The sequence below is a fragment of the Maniola jurtina genome, chromosome 22, assembly GCF_905333055.1.
Source record: "Maniola jurtina chromosome 22, ilManJurt1.1, whole genome shotgun sequence".
Lineage (NCBI taxonomy): Eukaryota > Metazoa > Arthropoda > Insecta > Lepidoptera > Nymphalidae > Maniola > Maniola jurtina.
Genome location: NC_060050.1, coordinates 8,763,031 through 8,784,350, shown reverse-complemented (window position 1 = coordinate 8,784,350; position 21,320 = coordinate 8,763,031). Strand labels below are relative to the sequence as shown.

At 35.7% G+C, this 21,320-nt stretch overlaps 1 protein-coding gene across 7 annotated transcripts in view; it reads right to left on the bottom strand.

The window, feature by feature from the left end:
- The window catches only part of LOC123876988 (atrial natriuretic peptide receptor 1), a 167,112-nt gene that overhangs the window by 52,616 nt on the left and 93,176 nt on the right, over nucleotides 1-21,320 (bottom strand). For 3 of the 7 annotated variants that reach the window (XM_045923457.1, XM_045923458.1, XM_045923459.1), the window contains exons 2-3: nucleotides 2,544-3,489; nucleotides 1,713-1,906 (exon numbers count right to left, since the gene is read on the bottom strand). The exons of 3 other annotated variants lie outside the window; for them this stretch is intronic. In XM_045923457.1, coding sequence (XP_045779413.1) covers nucleotides 1,713-1,906; nucleotides 2,544-3,438 — 1,089 coding nt within the window. In that variant the 5' untranslated portion in view covers nucleotides 3,439-3,489. Of the gene's footprint in view, nucleotides 1-1,712; nucleotides 1,940-2,543; nucleotides 3,490-21,259; nucleotides 21,315-21,320 lie in introns of those variants that run through there. One more of the 7 variants, XM_045923461.1, reaches the window with a different exon arrangement.

Sequence of the window (21,320 nt, the reverse complement as noted above, 5' to 3'; positions counted from 1 at the left end):
ATTATGTATGTGTATTAATTTATAATCAGTATAAGTATTTAAGGGGCACGTAAATTGCACTTTCAAAAGCTTTAAGAAAATTCTACTTCGAGAGCTCCTACGCGTTCCTAAAAATTTGAAGTTTGTATTTTATTTTAATAAGTACTTCGTTATTAAACATGTAAAGTAAAATAAAATGTCATACATGTAAAATCTGATAAACTACAAATAGAGACATTAGTTTCTAGAACGTGTCTTTAAAATTTCATTGATTTCAATTTCTTGATATTTAAATAAAATCAAACTTCGTTACGTAGATACTTCAAAGTGCACTACAAATACACTTCCCTTAAGCAAAACTATAAAAAATGTTTATGCTAACTATATTTAGATTTCCAAGATACGGAATGAACGGATACTAAATCCATTATTTAAATTATCATATCTATAGCCCAATAATAGCCTACCTGCTGTGTGTGTTTTTAGGAGTTCGTAATAGAACAAGGAACCATTTTAATATCTTCATGTCTGTTTGTTCGCCTGTTTATTATACATCTTACACAGAAACTATTACCGCTAAATACATAAATTAATTAATACCTAATTATATTCGTACTAAATGATGCCTGCGATTTCATCCGCAAGGATTTTTTTTTTCAATGTTGCAGTAAATCTTTGATATACCGGGATAAAAACGTGCGTGGTTAATACAGGATAATATGAGCTAAGTATCTCCATTTTTAATTTCAGTCTAATCGGTTCAGTCATTGTGGTCCGAAGGAGTAACAAACATCGAAACATCAGAACTTTCACATTTATAAGTTATATTATATTAATAGGAATTAGGATGTATTACTATTTCATTCATAGTTCGAAAACCTTCTAACCAATAAAATCACAGATTGAGCTTGGACTTCAGGTTTAATTTAAGCTCAAATTTAGGATTATTTACGCTTATTATCATCAGTATTCAATAGATTATATCAAAATAAAGCTACAAAATATTTAAGTAAAACCATTACAAAAATAAATGTTATGCTAGATCTATTATTTAGATTTCCAAGATACGGAATGAACGGATGTTAAATCCATTATTTAAATTTCATCTAAAAATAATATGGTCAAATAACAACCTACTTGTGTATCCTTTTGCCGTAGTAAAATAGACTCAGAAAATCATAGTTTCACACTAGCGATTAACTTTTTAGAAATCATACAAACTGTAAAGCTACAGTTATAGAAACTTATTACTGCTACATGTTAGATGTATAATAAATTTTCAAAAATCACTTTTTTTATTCATTATAGGCATACGCTCGACCATAATCACACCAGAAGGTAATTTATGGTATGGCCTACGATGGGACGCGTTTACCTAGAAGTGGCCTGCCTATTCACTCTTGTTTTAAAGATATGCGGACTGTAATTGGTAGGAAACACAGATCACGGAAGATGATTTCAATATGAGAACTAAACAAAATATTGGGATTTGGGACTGCCTCAATTGTTTGGTAATAATCGTGGTAAAAAAATTAAGAACATGATCTATAAGTTAAATAACAGAGAAGCTTTAATTAATTAATTTAAATAAACAAGCAAAGCAAATGAACACAGTAACGAAAATAAAACACTTATGTAACAGTTTTTAAACTTATCTTGAAGCATAAAACATTTACAAACAGTACAACATCAAACTAAGATTCATACGAAATGACAAAATGTCCGTTGTTTACCTCAAAGATTTTCCTGATGGCGACCCCTGCCTGCGTATAGCTTCCCATCATTCGTGTTAAGGTCATGTAACTTGGTTGCTTGTAGCCAAAAGCCTCAGCCTGAGCACCAGCGGTAATGACAGGTATACGCCAAAGTCCAGCATATCTTGCCACGGGAGCTATTACATATTCACAGCCCGGTCCGATGAAGGCATCTGCAAAAACGTCAACTTTCATCTCCCAAACATCTAAACTTCCGAACTTTATTTTCGCCTGAATGTGCTGATAAACCTGAACATTCACTTGTAAAAAAACTAAAACTATTCCTTGTTAGTCTAAATTTAAGAACGGCGAATGCTTAATATTTTGTTTGAAGTGAATGCTCAGCACAGCATTTATCAGCATACACAGAAGTTTCGAAAGCTATTTCGTAACACTCGCTAAAATAAATACTTAATCTATAGCAGCTTCAGTTTTTATGTTTTTCTCTCCTTATAGAAAGACCTACCCTACATGCATAGAGAATTTCTAAATGCAATAATTTGAGATGTACGATTCAAAACTACCAAGTTAATCCGATGTCACTATACAATATTTTACAAGTTAATCCGGTATCGTTACAACGATAATATTTTAGTAAATGCCAAAAAAGAACTATATTATGCATGATATTACAGTAATATGGTTTTAAAATGTTAAGTATTAAAAAAAATTCAAAACTTCTGTGAGTGAAAGCCATAGGAAACAATGTACGAAATTATTCCTTTACCAGTAAGTTTCTAAGTAAAAGTGAGATTTCGTAAAATAAAACATATCAGAAAGCTTTACAATTAAAATTTAATAACAACTCACCAGCAGAGCCATTGACGTAAAATTCGAATGCTGCAAGAGGTCCATATACAGATGAACATCTTGTATCTCTGTAGTCTACAAGAATTTTCCATCCAGGTAACGGTCCATCGGGTTTTGTCATAGCAGGTATCGCCATCTCTACTATCGGCAAAACTTTAGATAACGAAAAAACTTCGGATGGATCAGCGGGCAGCAAAACTCCAAGTTTTAATATTTTTTCATGAAATTGATGAGTTTCGGCTCTAAGATTGAAATTGGTTCTTTTCACATAATAATGATTATGTGCTAAATCATGCGGATAGCCTATTGCCCGGACGTCATCATAAATGTCTTTAACTACGATTACCGTCTCCGTATCATTTGTAATATTTTCTTTGCTTTTATGATACGTGTAGTATTTATTCAATTCCAGTACATCAGGCATAGAGTATTTTTCAGATTTTTCTTCCTCATTTGCATCTTGCGCTGATGTGGTGCTCTTGACAAGATTTTTGTTAAGAACCTTGTTATCTAAATTACGTCGCCATACTTTCACGACATCTCCATTTAAATTGTTTATTTTATATTGACTTATTGTGTCTTTAGATGATTTCACATTATAATTATTAGCACTAACATCACACTCAATTATCACATTAAATAAACATACGTAAAAAATAAGGAATGAAACTAATATAGGCCTTTTAAAGTTAAGAACTATTCTTTTTTGATGTATTTTAATCTTGTGTGCTTGAGCATTGTCCATAGATTCACTAGATTGTTCATTTTGTGCTTTGTGTATTCGGTTTCCACGTCTCTTTCTGAAGTTTGCTTTGTTTGCATATGATCTTTCTTTGCGATGAACAGTCTTGGCAAAGTTTGACGAGAGAATCGCATTCACGATCTCTTTTACCATTTTTTAGTTAATTATCTCATTTTTATGGTTTCATTATTCTGTTTCCTTCATCTATTAAAAGAAAAATTGCGTTGAAAATTTTTGATTTTGTAAACAATTTTCTCCTTAGCGACGATCGTTGTTATGGTATAATATTTAAAGGGGTCTATTATAAAATTATTATCGTAGGTATCAATATCATAAACGTCGAAACACCCACTTAAATTTCTTAATTATGTGACAAATCACGTATATTGATGCCGTATACCTACGTATAGGGTCGCTGGACAATTGACAGCATATTTGTGCACGGGATGAGCACGGCCCCTGGATGGTCACGGTGCCCATGCCCCGTCCCAGCGCAAATGTACGCAATTGCCCAGGTACAGCACGACGCAGCAGCTATGCGGCGTCAAATAAATGATTTATTTGACACTTAAAATACCGTAGCAACCGTATAAATTAATAAGCCAATTTTAGATACTATCTAACGCCACGTTATAAATAAATTGATAAAACTGATAAATTTTGATAAAATAAATTAATAAAGACACCTATGAATAAATTAATTTCGCTGACACTCGAAATTTAGACGGCACAACTGATAACATGGCTTAATTAGAAGCATACTTCCTACAGGTTATTATCACCTGTCTACCTGTAGAGTTTAAAGCCCAATATTTAAATTAATTCTGTGGTTCAAATTGAATTGTCCAAATGAGTAAATATTTCCATTGAGTCATATCAAACCCATTTTTTGGTATACATTTTACTACTTCGCTGACTGATTGGCTATAGTAGATTTTAAGAAATTGTAAAATAGTAATAAGTGAGTATATTTATTTAATTATATTTAACGTTACAGATTATGCTTAGAACTATAGAGCGCTAACTCGCCAACAAACAGCAACGCAGTTTGGCGAGATATATTGTATAAGGCTTTTTTTGCACTTTAAATAAATAAATTAAAAAAAAAATAAGGTATTCGATAAGAAAGAAAGAAAGATAGAATAAAATACTTATTCTACTGAATAAAAACAGGTTTTTATTAATATTGATTATTATCAATTATTGATAAAAAACCGGCCAAGTGCGAGTCAGGTTATAATCTACGACGCTAGTCAAGTGCGTATTATGCGGACTTTCCACTTTTGACACTATTTAATTGCTTAAAGCATACTTGAGTAAGTTCAAAAAGTTAGATGTGCGTGCCCGAGACCGAACCTTAGGACAAAGTTTAAGCTAACACCAATTCTGTATCCTTCTACTCTACCTACTTCTAGTCTGTATGTCGTTATATTTCTAAAAAACTTACTTATCTGCAAAAAGTATTGCCTGTTTGAATTATTGCAAAAAATATAGGAATTATCCAAAAACTGATGGTTCTAAAAAATAATATTATGTAGAATCAAAGATTTTAGTTTGGTCCTACACAGCATTATTTATAGTAGCAGTTTGTAAAACAACGAAACGTAGGAATTTTCAAAAACTGTTATTTCTAAAAAATAATGCTATGTCGGACCAAAGTTTTGTTTGATATAGAGGATTATTTCTTAGAAATATCAGTTTTTGAAAATTTTCTCATTTTGTTGATAACTCAAAAGAACTTTTCAGAATCGGACGTCAGTATAGCATTTATAAACAATATTAATATGGCACCTCTCTGTGTATTAACATTAATTACACAATACATAGCGTTTATTTTTAAAACGAATACAGGAAGTCTATATTTAGAATAGTCACTGATGTACAAACGACTACAGATAGTGAAAACTTAGTAACTGACAATTATTCACTAATGATAATATTGCTGAATCCTACTAATATTATAAACGCGAATTTTTGTCAGTACGTATGTATGGATGTTTGTTACTCTTTCACGCAAATACTACTAGGCAGATTTGGCTGAAATTTAGAATGGAGATAGATTGTACCAGCTAGTAGATAATAAAAACTTAGTAACTGACAATTAAATTATTCACTTATGATGATATTGCTGTATAATAAATACATAATGCGTTATGGTGCTGAAACGTGGACATTAACAAACGGCCTTGTCCACAAATTCAAAGTCACTCAGCGAGCTATGGAGAGAACTATGTTAGGAGTTTCCCTGAGAGATTAGATCCGAAATGAGGAGATCCGCAGGAGAACCAAGATGACTGACATAACCCAAACACCCAAAATAATTATGTTGTTCATAATTATGTACGGAACCCTAAAAGAGCCAGACCCGACTCGCACTTGGCTGTTTTTTTTAATTAGGTACGACTTCTTTGATAACAAGGTTTTATGAGTCGAACCTTAGCGTCTGGGTATGACTTTACCTAATGGTAAGTAAAGATAAGTCAACGATAACAGTGCGCCAATCCGAAATGGATTTAGCGGTTTAATTTATCCTACATACATAATTCTAAACAGGTTCGTTAAATCATTTAGCGGTATAATAACGACGATTTGTAATCAAATCGTCAAAGGAAACGCTTTTACGGCGCTTACCTACAAAGAAACCTTCAGAGAAAATTAAATCTGCCTACACTTATAAAGAGGCTTGTCTTCTACATAATGAAAAGATTGTCCTGACTGACTGAATAATCTATCAATATACAGTCAAAGTGAACTAAAGTGAGGGAACTCTCGGTTTGATCCCACATTGACCGTATATTTGACGGTATATGTCAAATATTAGGCTCTGGTGTCATAAAATCGGACAAGTGTAAATTAAATATAACACCCCCGACAAGTGAAGGTTACTGTAACTAGAAAAGAGCTGATAACTTTCAAACGGCTGAACCGATATTCTTGGATTATAGCTAAGAACACTCGATTAAGCAAACTTTCAAACAAAAAAAACTTAATTAAAATCGGTTCATTCGTTTAGGAGCTACGATGCCACAGACAGATACACAGATACACACGTCAAACTTATAATACCCCTCTTTTCGGGTCGGGGGTTGTTAAAATAGGGCTACTTTAGGGCTACCCGCGTCAAATGTTAACTAACATTTGACGCTGTCATTGACGTCGAAGCCTCGACGTTTTGTTAGAAGTTCCCTAACTGTCGTGAACTCACACAGCCACTCGGGTTAGAAACTTGAATTTTTGGCAACAGGTTCATAATAATTTTGTTTTGTCATTGGTTTTTTTAGATTAAACTAGCTGATGCCCGCGGCTTCGTCCGCGTGGATTTAGGTTTTTCGACGTCCCGAGGGAACTCTTTGATTTTCCGGGATAAAAAGTAGCCTATGTCCGTCCGCGGGATATAAGCTAACACTGTACCAAAAGTTCGTCAGAATCGGTTAAACTGTTGGGCCGTGAAAAGGTAGCAAACAGACAGACAGACAGACAGACACACTTTCGGATTTAATATTAGTATGGATGTCGCACGGACTTTTACAGCGAATCATTTGACACCTTATTCATCAAAATCGGCCCAGTAGTTTAGGCACTACGGTGGAACACACAGAATCTAGATACATACATACATACACACATGCATACATAGACTGCGAAAATCATAACCCTTCCTTTTGGCTTTGCCGCAGTCGGTTAAAAAAAGGTCTGTCGGCAGTGGGATCTTGCTGTAGAACAATATTGCAAAAGTTTCCCAACATTCGGAAGAATGTCTGAAAATAAACTTAATATGATTACAAAATATATTATACATACTAATAAAATAAGTTATGCCATTACACTTAAAATAAGCCTGGGAAGAGAAACCGGTTAGATTAAATAAAAACAGAATAGTCTTAAATTATATTTGGGTATTATTATGTAATTTAATATGACGTTATACCTAATCCATTTTGCAACTATGAATGTCACGAACTTTGATATTATCTTAATTTATTTGTATTTTACAAGAATTTAGTTTGAAATACATGTATTCATGTAGCCAGAAATCCATATATTGTTGCATTTTATACCTAAGCAGGTTTTAAAAATTCCGTGGAAATGCTTTGATTTTCCGGGCTAAAAATTTTTTTCTTTCCGCACAGCACCCGCACCGGGTTAGTACGGGGGCTGTGCCCACGATTGCCATCTCGACCTGTCGTGTACTAGGTATAGGTAATTTCTTCACTACGATTCTTTATATTTAGGTATATAAAAAAGGAAACTGACTTAGTAACTTACTGACTGACATAATAAAGTTCAATTCAAAGCGCTGGGTCCAGCGATTTTGAATGCAAGAACGGATCTTTAGAAATTCCACTCGAGTGAAGCCGGTAAAATTCAGCTAGTTCATTAAAATATTCATAAAATAACCGCAACTATAGTACCTACGCGACAGGTCGAGATGGCAATCGCGGGCTAACCCGGTGCGGGCGAGTGCGGATGCTGTGCGGGTGTGCGTGGTAAATTCCGGGCACAGCCCCCGTGCTAACCCGGTGCGGGCGAGCGCGGGTGTTGTACGGGTGTGCGTGGTACCCTCCCGCCTTATAATCCGATTGCCATCTCGATCTGTCGCGGACTATAACATAGCCAACAAAAAAAGGTAAGTAGGTATGTTTAGTTTTTGCTGCATGATTTTTTTTTTGGTGATGTTATTTATACCCACTTGGACTTTAGTTGGCAAATACGGCTAAAAATAACTTATGACTGACTCGGCTATTTATATTTTTAGTCAAACTGGTTTACAAGTGTCCCGACGGTTCATTTTAAGGCTTCATCAATAAGTTATATGGTAATGTAAGGTCAGTCTATAGAATGTTATGCAACATTTTATGTAATTTATTGAACTTGTTTTTGATTATAGCTTACGTGACAAATGCAGCTATATATCCGCAAAAAAAAAACTGGCAGTACTTATAAAGTTTTGTTCATACAAGTAGTTAAAAAAAAGGTACTTAAACCTTCAGAAAACTTAAACTAATGGTCTAAAAGCCAACGTGTACCAGTTTTTGTTATTTTATTAGCTAAAAGTTTCTCTGCAACTACTTTTCTGGAACAATATGTTCCCAACACAGGGAGGAACGATTTGCGACTATGAAGTTTGCATCATGGAGGCTTTGGGAGATTTAACAAGGTAATAAAAGTGTAAAATATCTTACGTCAAAGTATAAAGTCTAATCCATACTTAATATTAGCGAAAGTGTGTCTGTCTGTCTTGTCTGTCTGCTACCTTTTCACGACCCAACAGTTTAACCGATTCTGACGAAAGGTACAGGGTCAGCTTATATCTCGGGGACGGATATAGGCAACTTTTTATCCCGGAAAATCAAAGAGTTCCCACGGGATTCCCGAAAACCCATCCGCTTAACCGATTTGTATGTTTGGTACCGAGGTAGCTTGCGTCCCTGTAATTGACATAGGCAACTTTTCATCCCGGAAAATCAAACAGTTCCCACGGGATCTTTAATACATAAATCCACGCGGACGAAGTCGCGGGCATCCTCTAGTTTTTTTTAAATATTTTCTTTGGAATAATACTAGACAATGTCCAAGATCACTCAAGACCAAATCCTCGATTGCCCAACTGTCCAGTTGGGCAATCGAGGTGGAGACGCCCCGCAAGCCCGCACAGCTCCCGCGCTAACCCGGTACGGGATAGCGTGGGTGACGTGCCATACCCCGATTGCCATCTCGAACTGTCGCGTTCTTGTAGCACATTTTACGACAGTAATAGATTTAACATTTACGTTGTACATTTTGAGCTCGCAGTAACCACATGAAATTGATAAACAAATCGCCAAACGCTCGTAAAGTGTTAGTTAAAATCAAATCACATGCATCATTGGGGCCGAGGAAATACAGCCACAGCAACAATACACAAACCATCTAAATCCAATACCTACCTATAAACATGATACTGGAAATTTTACAACCTCAGAAATAGCTAAACTTTACTACCACTTCCATAATCCATACTTCCATAATAATATTATAAATACAAAAGTGTGTCTGTCGGTCTGTCTTTTCACGGCCCATCCGTTTAACCGATTTTTTATTTATTTTTAAACAATATTAGCCATGTTAGTCATGATTAATATTCCCCTTTCCCCTCCAAGTAAATGATTTTGAAATGACAATTTTTTTGAAAATTTTCGAGAGTTAGGTACATTTTTGTTCCCTTTGCTGTGGAAGCCCAGGGGCCATGGATGTTTAGTGCTAAAAAATTGTTACTAGACATTTTTCCACGGTTAATGACCTCATCTGGTGACATAAGAGCCAGCTCATTTTTTGCGTAACGGATCACCCTGGAACCAATCCACGTAGGCATATTTATTATAGTAATTAGATGAGGCTAGCTTGAAGTTTTATTCTAACATTTTTAATTAATTTAAAAAACCGGTCAAGTGCGAGTCGGACTCGCATGGGAAGGGTTCCGTACCATCGTACAAGATATACCTAATAGCTTTATGAGAACTTTGCAAGTTAATAACAGTCTGCGCCATCTATATGTGATTTAGTGAATTAAATTTTTTGTGAACACATTTTAATTTGTTTTTGTGTGATATAAATTCACGGTATTCGGATTTTTCCCTTTATTTGTGCTATAAAACCTACCTACCTGCCAAATTTCATGATTACCCTATAGGTTTTCCTGACAGGCACGGCAGACGGACTTACAGACAAACAGACAGACAACAAAGTGATCCTATAAGGGTTCCTATAATGAAGAGATATGGCATCTGTTCATGTTATTCTCCTTTCCATGAAAAAAATTCACAAAAACCTCCACTTTGGTGAGAAATAAATTGCAACACATTTGTTTTATTTATATGTATTGCCTGTCATTTAAATATTGTACTCTGTGTTTCCATTAAATAAAATGAATAAAAATTAAATTTTACTCAGCGATATTGCTCTGACAGTTCAATTCTTTGCGTAATATTTTTACTATTTTTAAACACAGTTGTCTCAATATTTTAACCCAAATAGTAGCTGTCTTTCCGAATGAATAAAATTATTCAATATGACAATATGCACAAGTGTTGTAGCTAAAAATAACTTTTGCATTCGATATACTAATTTAAACACAATGGCCGCGCCGATTAAAAAGGTAATCGGATATTTTCGGCCCGCTTTGCGAAAAGTTGCGGACGTGAACGAAAATAGTTTTAAATCCATACTAATATTATAAATGCGAAAGAGTGTCTGTCTGTCTGTCTGCTACCTTTTCACGGCTCAACAGTTTAACCGATTCTGACGAAATTTGGTACAGGGTTAGCTTATATCCCGGGGACGGACATAGGCTACTTTTCACGGCCCAACAGTTTAACCGATTTTGATGAAATTTGATACATCCCGGGGAAGGACGTAGGCTACTTTTTATCTCGGAAAATCAAAACAGTTCCCATGGGATTCCCTAAAACCCGTCTGCTTAACCAATTTGTATGAAAGGTACCGCGGTAGCTTGCGTCCCTGTTATTGACATAGGCAACTTTTTATCCCGGAAAATCAAAGAGTTCCCACGAGATCTTTTAAAATCTAAATCCACGCGGACGAAGTCGCGGGCATCCTCTAGTGACTAGTCTATAATATTATTTAAAAAAAATTGTACCGTAAAAAATGAGTGCAATGTACATTGTTACCAAAATAATATAATATTTTTATCTTAACCAGTTCTAAAAATATATCACGCTATAATTCAAGGGTGAAAAACAATTACGAACCATGTAATTTGCAACTTGACGTCTCTTGATGCCCGCCACTACGTCCGCGTGGATTCAGGTTCTTTAAAAATCCCGTAGGAACTCTTTGAATTTTCCGCGATAAAAAGTTTTCTGTGTCAGTTTCAAGGATGTAAGCTATCTCTGTACGAAATTTCATATAAATCGGTTAAACGGATAGGCATTTAAGAATCGCGAGGGAACTTTTTGATTTTCCGGGATAAAAAGTAGCCTACGTCCTTCCCCGGATGTAAGCTAACTTGGTATCAAATTTCATCAAAATCGGTTAAACTGTTGGTCCATAAAAAGCTAACAGACAACAAACAGACAAACAGACACACTGCATTTATAATATTAGTATGGATTAGTACATACCCACGCGTAGTTTTGAAAGTAAAAAACCTTTTAGTTTTAATGTATTTTTTGCTCTTTATTATGAAGATAGCTCATTTTTAGCTTAGAGCTTTTCTTTGGTTATACAAAAACACTACAAATATATTGCTTTATATAAACAACCTGAGTGCTCTGAAGAGTGGGCGAAATTAATTAACTTTGCATTGCGAACATAACAGCTGTCATAGTTCTCGCACAGGTTAACCTCGGTGAGTATTTTCACAAATAAATAACAATCCATACTAATATTATAAATCCGAAAGTGTGTCTGTCTGTCTCTCTGTCCGTCAGCTAGCTTTTCACGGCCCAACAGTTTAACCGATTCTGATGAAAGGCACGGAGTTAGCTCGCATCCCTCGGACGGACATAGGTTACTTTTTATCCCGGAAAATCAGAGAATTCCCATGGGATTCTTAAAGGTCCACCCGCTTAACCGATTTAGGTATATGAAACTAGGGGATACCCGTGACTTCGCCCGCGTGGATTTCGATTTTTTAAATCCTGTAGGAACTCTTTGCTTCCCCGGGATGTATCCCAAGTCTGTACCAAACATTAAAATCGGTTAAGCGGTTGGGCCGTGAAAACGTAGCAGACAGACAGACAGTTAAACAGACAGACACACTTTCGTATTTATAATATTAGTATGGATTTGGTACAGAGGTAGCTTGCGGCCCGGAAATTGACATAGATGCGACTTTTTATCTAGAAAAAGCAAAGAGTTCCCACAAGATTTTTAAAACCTACATCCACGCGGACGAAGTCGCGGGCAACATCTAGTTTAATATAATGTTCAATGCATATCTTAAGAAGCGAATTTGAATAAGCATAAAATGCGTTTTTTGTATAATAAGTCTATCCATCATAATATTATCTAGATTCTAGACCTAAGAAGTCTCGTAATTCACGGTCTATAGCCTGAAGAGTTAAGTTGAAGATTAAGGAAAATTGCATGGACGCCATTTTAAGTTATTATAGTCTAAAAATAGACTGGTTACATTTAAAGAAACCACTGTGAAGGTTATTTTTTTGGAACATTATATGTATCTCATACTACCTACCTAGTCTACATTAGTAGATATGAAATAAATTACGATTCTGAACGTTGAGGACGACTCTTCTTTAATAGGTATTTATTATAAGTCTTTAGTTTCATAGGAGGTCATTGACCTAAGATCGTTTTCCAAGTTGTGCCACATAATATCTTATATAAAAAAAGGTTCCGACGAATTGAGAACCTCCTCTTTTTTGAAGTCGGTTAAAAATTAATCCCTATTTTACTTGCGTCACGCCATAAGTAACTTGAGAACAACTAAACTAAACTGCATAAACTACAAAAACGAACTAAAAATTTAAAAAAACACATTTCAAAATGGCGCTATATCGATTTTTTTTTTTTTTCAATTTATAGGCAGTGTCACTCGGGATGATGTTAAGCCTCGTTTACATTACGAATTTAGTGGCACGAAATTAGTTTCATGACATTAATTTCATAAGGAATTTCACGTGTAAACGTCTAATTTCGTGCGTATTGATATTAGTTGCGTAACATTAATCTCAACATGCATGAAGGTAATTTTGTAATATAAATTCCGCTTTAAGGATTCCTACGATACTCCATACATCGTAAGTCGTAACCTGTTCAGGTCTTTAAAAGTTATGGAGGTATAAAGAAACTTACGTACCATACAAACATAAACTTTGAAAAAATACACTCCGTTTTTTTGGGCAGTCGCGTGATAACAGTACTAATTAATCGGGACCACCCGGTACAAATATAGAGCGCTTTCGGAATACAGATAAAATTAACGATAGGGAACGGTCAAGTGCGAGTCAAAAAACGCGTTCGGGTAGCGTTAAAAAAATAAAAAAAATAAAAAACAAAAAAAGGGTTACGGAACTCTACCCAAACGCGTCTTCGAACCGCTAAAGATAAAGACCGCAACCAGCATAAGAGAAAGAGATAGCGGTTTCGTAGAGCGTTGTCTCTGTCGTTGAGACCGACAAAACGTCACACAGGTATGAGTGACAGAGACAACGCTCTACAACGCCGAAATCTAAAACGTCGATGTAGGAGTACAATATTTCATGCAAGCTACGGAGCTAGGTATGTGGTAATTATAATATTAGCCTATTTTTTGCAAAATCTATAGAAACCTAGTAATGATTTTTAAAACACCTACTTACCAAGATATCGTTCGAGAACCATAATAATATGAGAGATAAGTAGTTTTTGATTTTCATATTCATAAAAAATCATGAAAAATCTTTATTTTTTCAAAATTGTAATAGTACCAAATTCGAATAAACTTTGACTTTGATTAAGTTTAGGGGTTTATTTTTCAACTGCGAAACCCTAAATAATATATGGGGTACACCCTCGTCGAGTGAATGCCCCGGCCCGGTGTCCTCGTAACGAACTGGAATTTTTACTCCAAAAAGGTATCCGATTTTCGATTTTTGCGTCGGCTTTCACTTCATTGGTGTTAATTGTTTTTATTCTTCCGTAGTCTTTATTGTTTACACTAGATGATGGCCGCGACTTCGTCCACGTGGATTTAAGTTTTTTAGGAAGCCTGTGGGTGTTCTTCAAATTTCCCGGTTAAAAAGTATAATTATCGTCTTCGAGTGGCGTGCGCTGCATAAATGGTTAAAGTTACACGAAACCAATGTATAGTGGAATTTTTTCTCTCAAAAAACCGGCTAAGTGCGAGTATTTTTTCCGACATTTTGCACGATATTTTCCTTTTGAGGTACGGACCCCTTAAAATCGTCCGCGAGAGCATATGCATATAATATAGGTACGTTTATCCTCCAAAGGATCTCAGAAGCTCCGCTGCCATCATGGGTGGCATTACTTTTATTTTTGATGGAGATTTCCGACAGACACCCCGTTGTTATCTAACTCGTGTAGATAATATCATTTCACGATAAAATAAAATAAATCACGCGAAGCCGGGGCGGGTCGCTAGTCATTAATAAAACCCGGCCAAATACGAGTCAGACTCGCGCACTGAAGGTTCCGTACTCGGGTATTTTTTCCAACATTTTGCACGATAAATCAAAAACGATTATATATAAAAATAAATAAAAATCTGCTTTAGAATGTACAAGTAAAGCCCTTTCATATGATACCCCACTTGGTAAAGTTATCTTACTTTGAATATAGAAACACATTTTAATTTTTTTATAAATGATGTAACCACAAATTCGCGGTTTTCAGATTTATTCCTGTATCTGTGTTATAAGACCTACCTACCTGCCAAATTTAGGTTTTTAGGTTTCTTGACATACAGACACAGACGGACGGACGGACGGAAGGATGAACAGACAGACAGACAGACAGAGTGATCCTATAAGGGTTCCGTTTTTCCTTTTGAAGTACGGAACCCTAATAACGTTAATCTTGAGCCCCGAGCAAGATGAAATATTTTCAGTTTGTCACTCACTCTCGTAAAATACGCTGCCAATGACCCAAGCCAAGGAACTGCGTAGGAATCGATTACGCATAGTATTTGACAAGTTTCCATACTCATACATCTTATCAATAGATTATATTGAAAAAAAAAAACCACATTGGGTATGCAATTAAAGCAGCACTTTTTCTAACGCGTGGGCAAAAGATGCTGTTTTGTTCTATTCATAGCACTGATATATTCGCGATCCATCGATTAGTTTTTACAATCTATGACGCAACGCAGTCTTCGATTTGCCACTCAGTCTAGTGAGAAGGCCACTATGATTATAGGAACCGATAAGAAGAAATATGATATGTAACGGTGTCTGGGCTGGGTAGCGTCAAGCTTCAATATTGTCTTCTCGTCCGAAATGCCTCAGTGCTTGAAGACCAAAGTCTTCGTACATAATATCAATCACAATCCCAATAAATCAACAAGTAATATTATGTACCTTTGATCTATTTCAACCTTGATATTTGTCGAGCGTTATACATGCAACGAAATCGCGGGAAAAAACTAGGCACACTTCACACTAATATTATAAAGGCGAAAATTTGTATGTATGTGTGTATGTTTGTTACTCTATCACGCAAAAACTATGGACGGATTTGGCCGACATTTAAAACAGAGAGACTACACTCTGGATAAACATTAAACACATAATTGTTAAATATTGGATAGAATCAGGCGTTACTTTGCGGAAGTTCATGTTTAGCAAGAAACAGTTAAAAATTATTTTTAACTGTTTCTTGCTAAACATAATTGTTATCCTGGAAAATTAAAGCGTTCCTATGGGATTTTTAAAAAACCTATATCCACGCGAAAGAATCGCGGGCATTAGCTACTTAGCTAGTATTTCATAAAAGATGATAAGTAAGTAAACATGATCCAACTTTCTGCAAAGGGAATGTGGCTCTGGGGTAATTTAGAAAATGTACTAACGAACGAGAAAAGGGACGGATGGCCCAAAAAACTGAAAAAGGGTCGTGCACGTACAGGTACCCTGTCTGCCCTGTAATTATGTTTTCTTTTAGATTTTGCAACTAAGGAATGGAGTAGAGAAAGAGGTGTATAATTCGGGTATATCATATACTCACGTGGAATTTTAAAATCTTTTCTGCCTAGAGGTCACAGAATAATCTAAATGAAAAAAAAAACTAGCTTCTAGATCTAGAGCCTAAGCTGAACTATGATTTGTAGTCAGTAAGTTCATGCTATTTATCTTTTCTCCATTAAATATTATAAAACTGGTACCTAATAGTAATAAAAGATGTAGGATAGCCATATCAATAGGACCTATTTACGTAATAAGTAACATACTGAAGTGCTGGTTAACATGAAAAGGTTCAAATGGTTTAATAAAGGTCGTAGCTCACTTACACGACAAAATAATAAACATACCTACATTTTACAATGACAACATACAACTGCAAACAGGACACAGCATGTGAGCTTGCCGGAATCTAGCCCACTCGAAGGTTGACGTCTCGCGTACCACGCGCTTCAAGCGAGCGGCCTACGCGTTTACATTTACATTACGCGTGACAGTGCGGGTCACTCAAGCAAGTTGTAACTTGTAACGCGCGCAGTAGGGAGACGCTTGTACTGCTAGCTGTCATCGGTGGACAGCGAGCTTTCTGCTAGCTGTCGGTGTGTGGCCAACTAGGAGTCACGTCGATTTGAGGCGGAGCCTAGCGTGTTGCGTGGGAACGGTGTCGTGTAAATGAGCTGTGACCTTTAAACCGTAAAATCGGACCGCGAAAATAGTTTCGTTACAGCACTGAATAGATGAAACCATTCATTATTTAGGTTAAGCAAACCCATCATACCTATTAAAAATGGATTTATGGACTCTCAGTCAAAACAAAATATGCCAATCATTTACTTTGGCTTCGATTGGGACTTGACTCATGGTGGGTCATTACACCCAGTACTATTTTTATATTTTATAGTTCTGTTGCAAACAAAATAACTACGAGTAAAGCTGGCCGCACACACACACACACACACACTCACAAGCGTATAAGATCAATTAGTAAAACTTTATTTCATTTTCATTTCGGGGGCTCGACTGTCCTGCTGGATAAGTATGCAAATGGTAGATAAGTTGTGCATATTACAAACAAGGCACGAGAGTTATAGCATAGAGTAGTACACGACAGGTCGAGATGGCAATTGGCGTATGAGGCGGGGGACGCCCCGCACGTCACGCGCGTTTTTTAATTGACAACCACCTCCTTTTTGAAGTCGGTTAAAAATATCCTTGTCCATACTAATATTATAAAAGCGATTTTGTGTCTGTCTGCTAACATTTTACGGCCCATCCATTTAACCGATTTTGACGAAAGACACAAACAGTTTGCGTTCTGGGAATGGAGGCTTTTTTTGACCCAGAAAATCAAAGAGTTCCGCCCCAAGAGATTTTTAAAAGTTCATGCGTTTACCGCGTAAAGAGATAGGTTACATCCGGGGGACGTGGGCTACTTAATCTTTTTCCCAGAAAAACAAGGAGTTCTCACGGGATTTTTCAAAAACTTAAATCCACGCGGGCGAAGCTGCTGGCATCTAGTAGCTTTATAATAAGTATATAAAATAAATAAACGACACAAGTAGTGCATTTTTCCTGTCTGTTCGAAATTCGTACTCATAAATTTTTCAAAAAAAAAAAACAATAATAATTAAGTAAGCCGTCGCCGTGAAAAAATGTTGCTTTCAAAAGTGCAAAAATCAGTCAAAATGTAGATCGTCCACTTTCCATTTTCGAAAACAAATTAAAATGTAACCCTTTCTCTTAAAAACTGGTCAAATTGCAAGATCAATTTCATTTTTGTGTTTCACATTTTGGGTTTCACACAAAAACTTTATGAAGTTTTTATAGTTTCATTTAATATTTTAATTGCACAATCGAAAATTAGTAATAAATGTTTTTAGTAGCGATATAAACTCAAGGTTGTTTTTATGACTAGCTTCCGGAAAATGCAATGTTGGGTATTAACTTTAATAATCATGTATGATAAAGTATTATAGGTCTATGGTATGATGCAGAAGCTATGCGCTTGTCTATAAATTATTCTCTCTTCGAGGATTATACATAAGCGCAATGAAATCCAAAAGGTCGGCGGTTCAAACCCCACCCATTGCACTATTGTTGTACCTACTCATAGCACAAGCTTTGTCACTTAGCTGGAAGGGAAAGGGGAACTAGCTGGTGCAACTTCGTTCGCATGGATTTAGGTTTTTGAAATTCCATGGGAAAATCTTAATTCTTAATTATCCGCAATAAAAAGTAGCCTATGTCACTCTCACGGTCTATGCCCATGCAAAAAATCACGTCAATCCGTTGCTCCGTAGCAACGTGATTAACGGACAAACCAATAAATCAACAAACAAACATATTATCGCATTTATGATATGGGTAGTGATACAGACAAGTTCTGTTTTGAACACAGATAATCGACAGGGTCAAAAGCAGTGGCGTGCACCATGTCTATAGCCAGGGTAGGCATAAGTTAGGTAATTGCCTATTTACTAGCGGTCATGATGAAAAAAGATCATTGAACTATTGAAATCAGGGCAAGCAGCGCTTTTATGCCTCTATAACCTGCACGCCGCTGGTCAAAAGGCATTGAAATAGAGCCTACCTTGCACCGGAAAGTGACAGACCATATCAAACAAGTTTCAACCCCATACTTTGCTATGGATGAAATAAATCTCTTCTTTGTAGATAAAGGGTCCTTATTTGTGCACGTTCCTTTTATGTTAGTATAAAAGTTTAGTACTAAATAAATAAAAATCGGTTAAGTACGAGTCAGACTGGCACACGAAGGGTTTCGTACAATCATACAAGAAATAAAAAAACCTTTTAAAAAAAATTTCATGGCGGCCATTGATTGATTTTTTTTTATTGTTTGTTGTTATAGCGCCAATAAAAATACATATTCTGTGACAACGTCTACCTATAACGGTTCACGAGATACAGCCCGCTGACAGACAATCGACGGACGGAGGACAGGCGCAGAGGCTTAGTAATAGGCTCCCGTTGGCACCCTTTGTATACGGAACCCTAAAAATTGTTTTGTCTACACGTTTTGCTTTTCCGTAGCAAATACCGGTCTATCGTCGAGTAAAAATAACTTTTCGAAATTCACTTTCACATTTTTGTGCTCCATGGAAGAGGTTTTTTATTCGATTACTTTATTGTACTTATTTCTTTTTTAAGTTTCCAAAAAGGTACGCGTGAAATAAATGCCAATTAAAATATGCTTTATTACAATTCAAAAATTTGGAGCCAATTAAAAATTTTAAAATTCGAAATTGGATCAAGTTATGCCAAAGTGAACCAACCCACACCAAATAGTGAGTTAAATGAAATGGTCCATGATCAAAAATTTTCTGACGATGTTTACATTCACCGTCAAAGCAAGTGATATTTAATTTTCTTTTAATCAGTTTCTAATTTCTATCTACCTATCACAGTTCACGATATATACAGCCCACTGACAGACAGACGGACGGACGGACGGACAGCGGAGTCTTAGTAATAGGGCACCGTTGGCAGTCTTCGGTTACTGAACCTTAAAAAGTAGATCTGCAAAACTTCTAGAGAAAAGTTGAATATGAACCATTAGTACATACTTCGAATCAATCTTACCCATGTCATTTTTCCTAAGAGACTGGGAGCATTACTGAACTCCGCTGAACTCTTAATGTGAAGTAAAAGGTTATAAATCAAAAAGAAAAGATAGATAGCCTTTTGACCCTTTTTCCTAAAGAAAAAAATAGTAAGTTTACCACCAGTTATGGTAATTTTTCCCAAATATAATATTTCTTCGTAATTATTATTATCACCATGTTACAATACAAATTCAACAACTGACCATCAAAAAGTATAAAATGGTATCCATTTCAATAAATGGACTTTGACAACCTAGTCCGTACTTCGAAAAAAAACCACGCGTGACACCGGAGTTACGTAAATCTTCCAAAATTACTTATATTTTAATCGACAGTCACCTTTATTTTTTAATGAATGGAAAAATACCGCTTACGAATAGCAGCCAAAATTCTGTAAAACTACTTTTTCATTTGCACTGTACGTGCTCGTCCATGACGCTGATTCATTCACAAACATGTTATATAGATCCGTTTTTTCTTTTGATCGATAAACGTAGCACAATCCCGGAGTTTATTATTTTTAGACGATTCCCAATAACTAAAATGGCGGCTGCTACGAGTTCAATAAAAATTTAACCGCTTTATTTCATCAATAGTTCTAACTACCTATGGAAAATGACATCTTCAAGCCATTTCCGGGCCACTGCTTAGTATTGGTTTCATGTCAGAATGTCAAAGGCCAAAATCCACCACGCTGGCCAAGCGCGTATTGGCAAAATAAAAAGAAGTAAAGCAGTAAATAGAAAGGGTTTCAAATGAACGCTAACGTGGTAATTTTGCAAAGTAAACTCTGTCCCAAGTGGCCGTTTAGGAAACTGTACCCTAATAAATTTTCACTTGCGTCCGCTTTCGTGTAGGCTTGTTAAGTTGTAACTACTAACTAGCAGTTGTATTTATCATGTTTTTGTGAAAATTACCTACGTAACTCAAAATAATATATTGTAAAGTTTCTTGTAATGCTATATATTTAACAGCCTGCCTTGTCAAGTACCTGCTTTTATAATAATAGAGCTGAACTGAGGAGTGAACAAAACGGTGTAATGACACCGTTTTAATCGTCTCGTGCAATTGCACAAGATAAAATTTTACAGGAGGTGCAAAAACTTAATAAAAGCTGTTGAAACTTTACTATAATTGTACCGCTTGGTTGAAATCACGACCTTTAGACTCAATTTTAGCATAGTTGCCTAAGTTTTGCTTGAAAATGAGTTCAAGTTGGTCATCAGTGATCGAAAAAATGAACTTTGGACTTTATCTCAGTACATTTTTAGGCAGTTGTGCTTGAAAATGAGACCATATTTGTATTAAGTGGGCCAAAAAGTGTGGGATTTAAAAAAAGGGTTTGATTAGAAGTGTAATTATAATGCTACATTTTAGCTCTAAAAAAATCCAAAAGTGTGTCTTTTTTAACTCAACCGATTTCTATGAAAGCACAAAGCTCTCTGGAAAAAAAACAACATACCTTTTATTCCACGAAAATTATGATTAAAAATTACAATCCTAGCTAACGATTTCGCTAACAAATGCTAGCAAAAAATAAATAAGAGAATATTTCAGTTCGTTGTCCAAAAACGTAACTAAATGTCTTTATTTTATTTTAAAAAATGTATCTAGTTCTCAGAATCATAATGCTCTGACTGGAAAACCAGCTTCAAATATATATATAAACCAAACAATATCATTTGTATACTCGTAAAGTTACCTTACATTCATTTTGCCCGAAGCTTTTCCGTAATAGCAAATGCATGTGGGAGATAACATGATATTC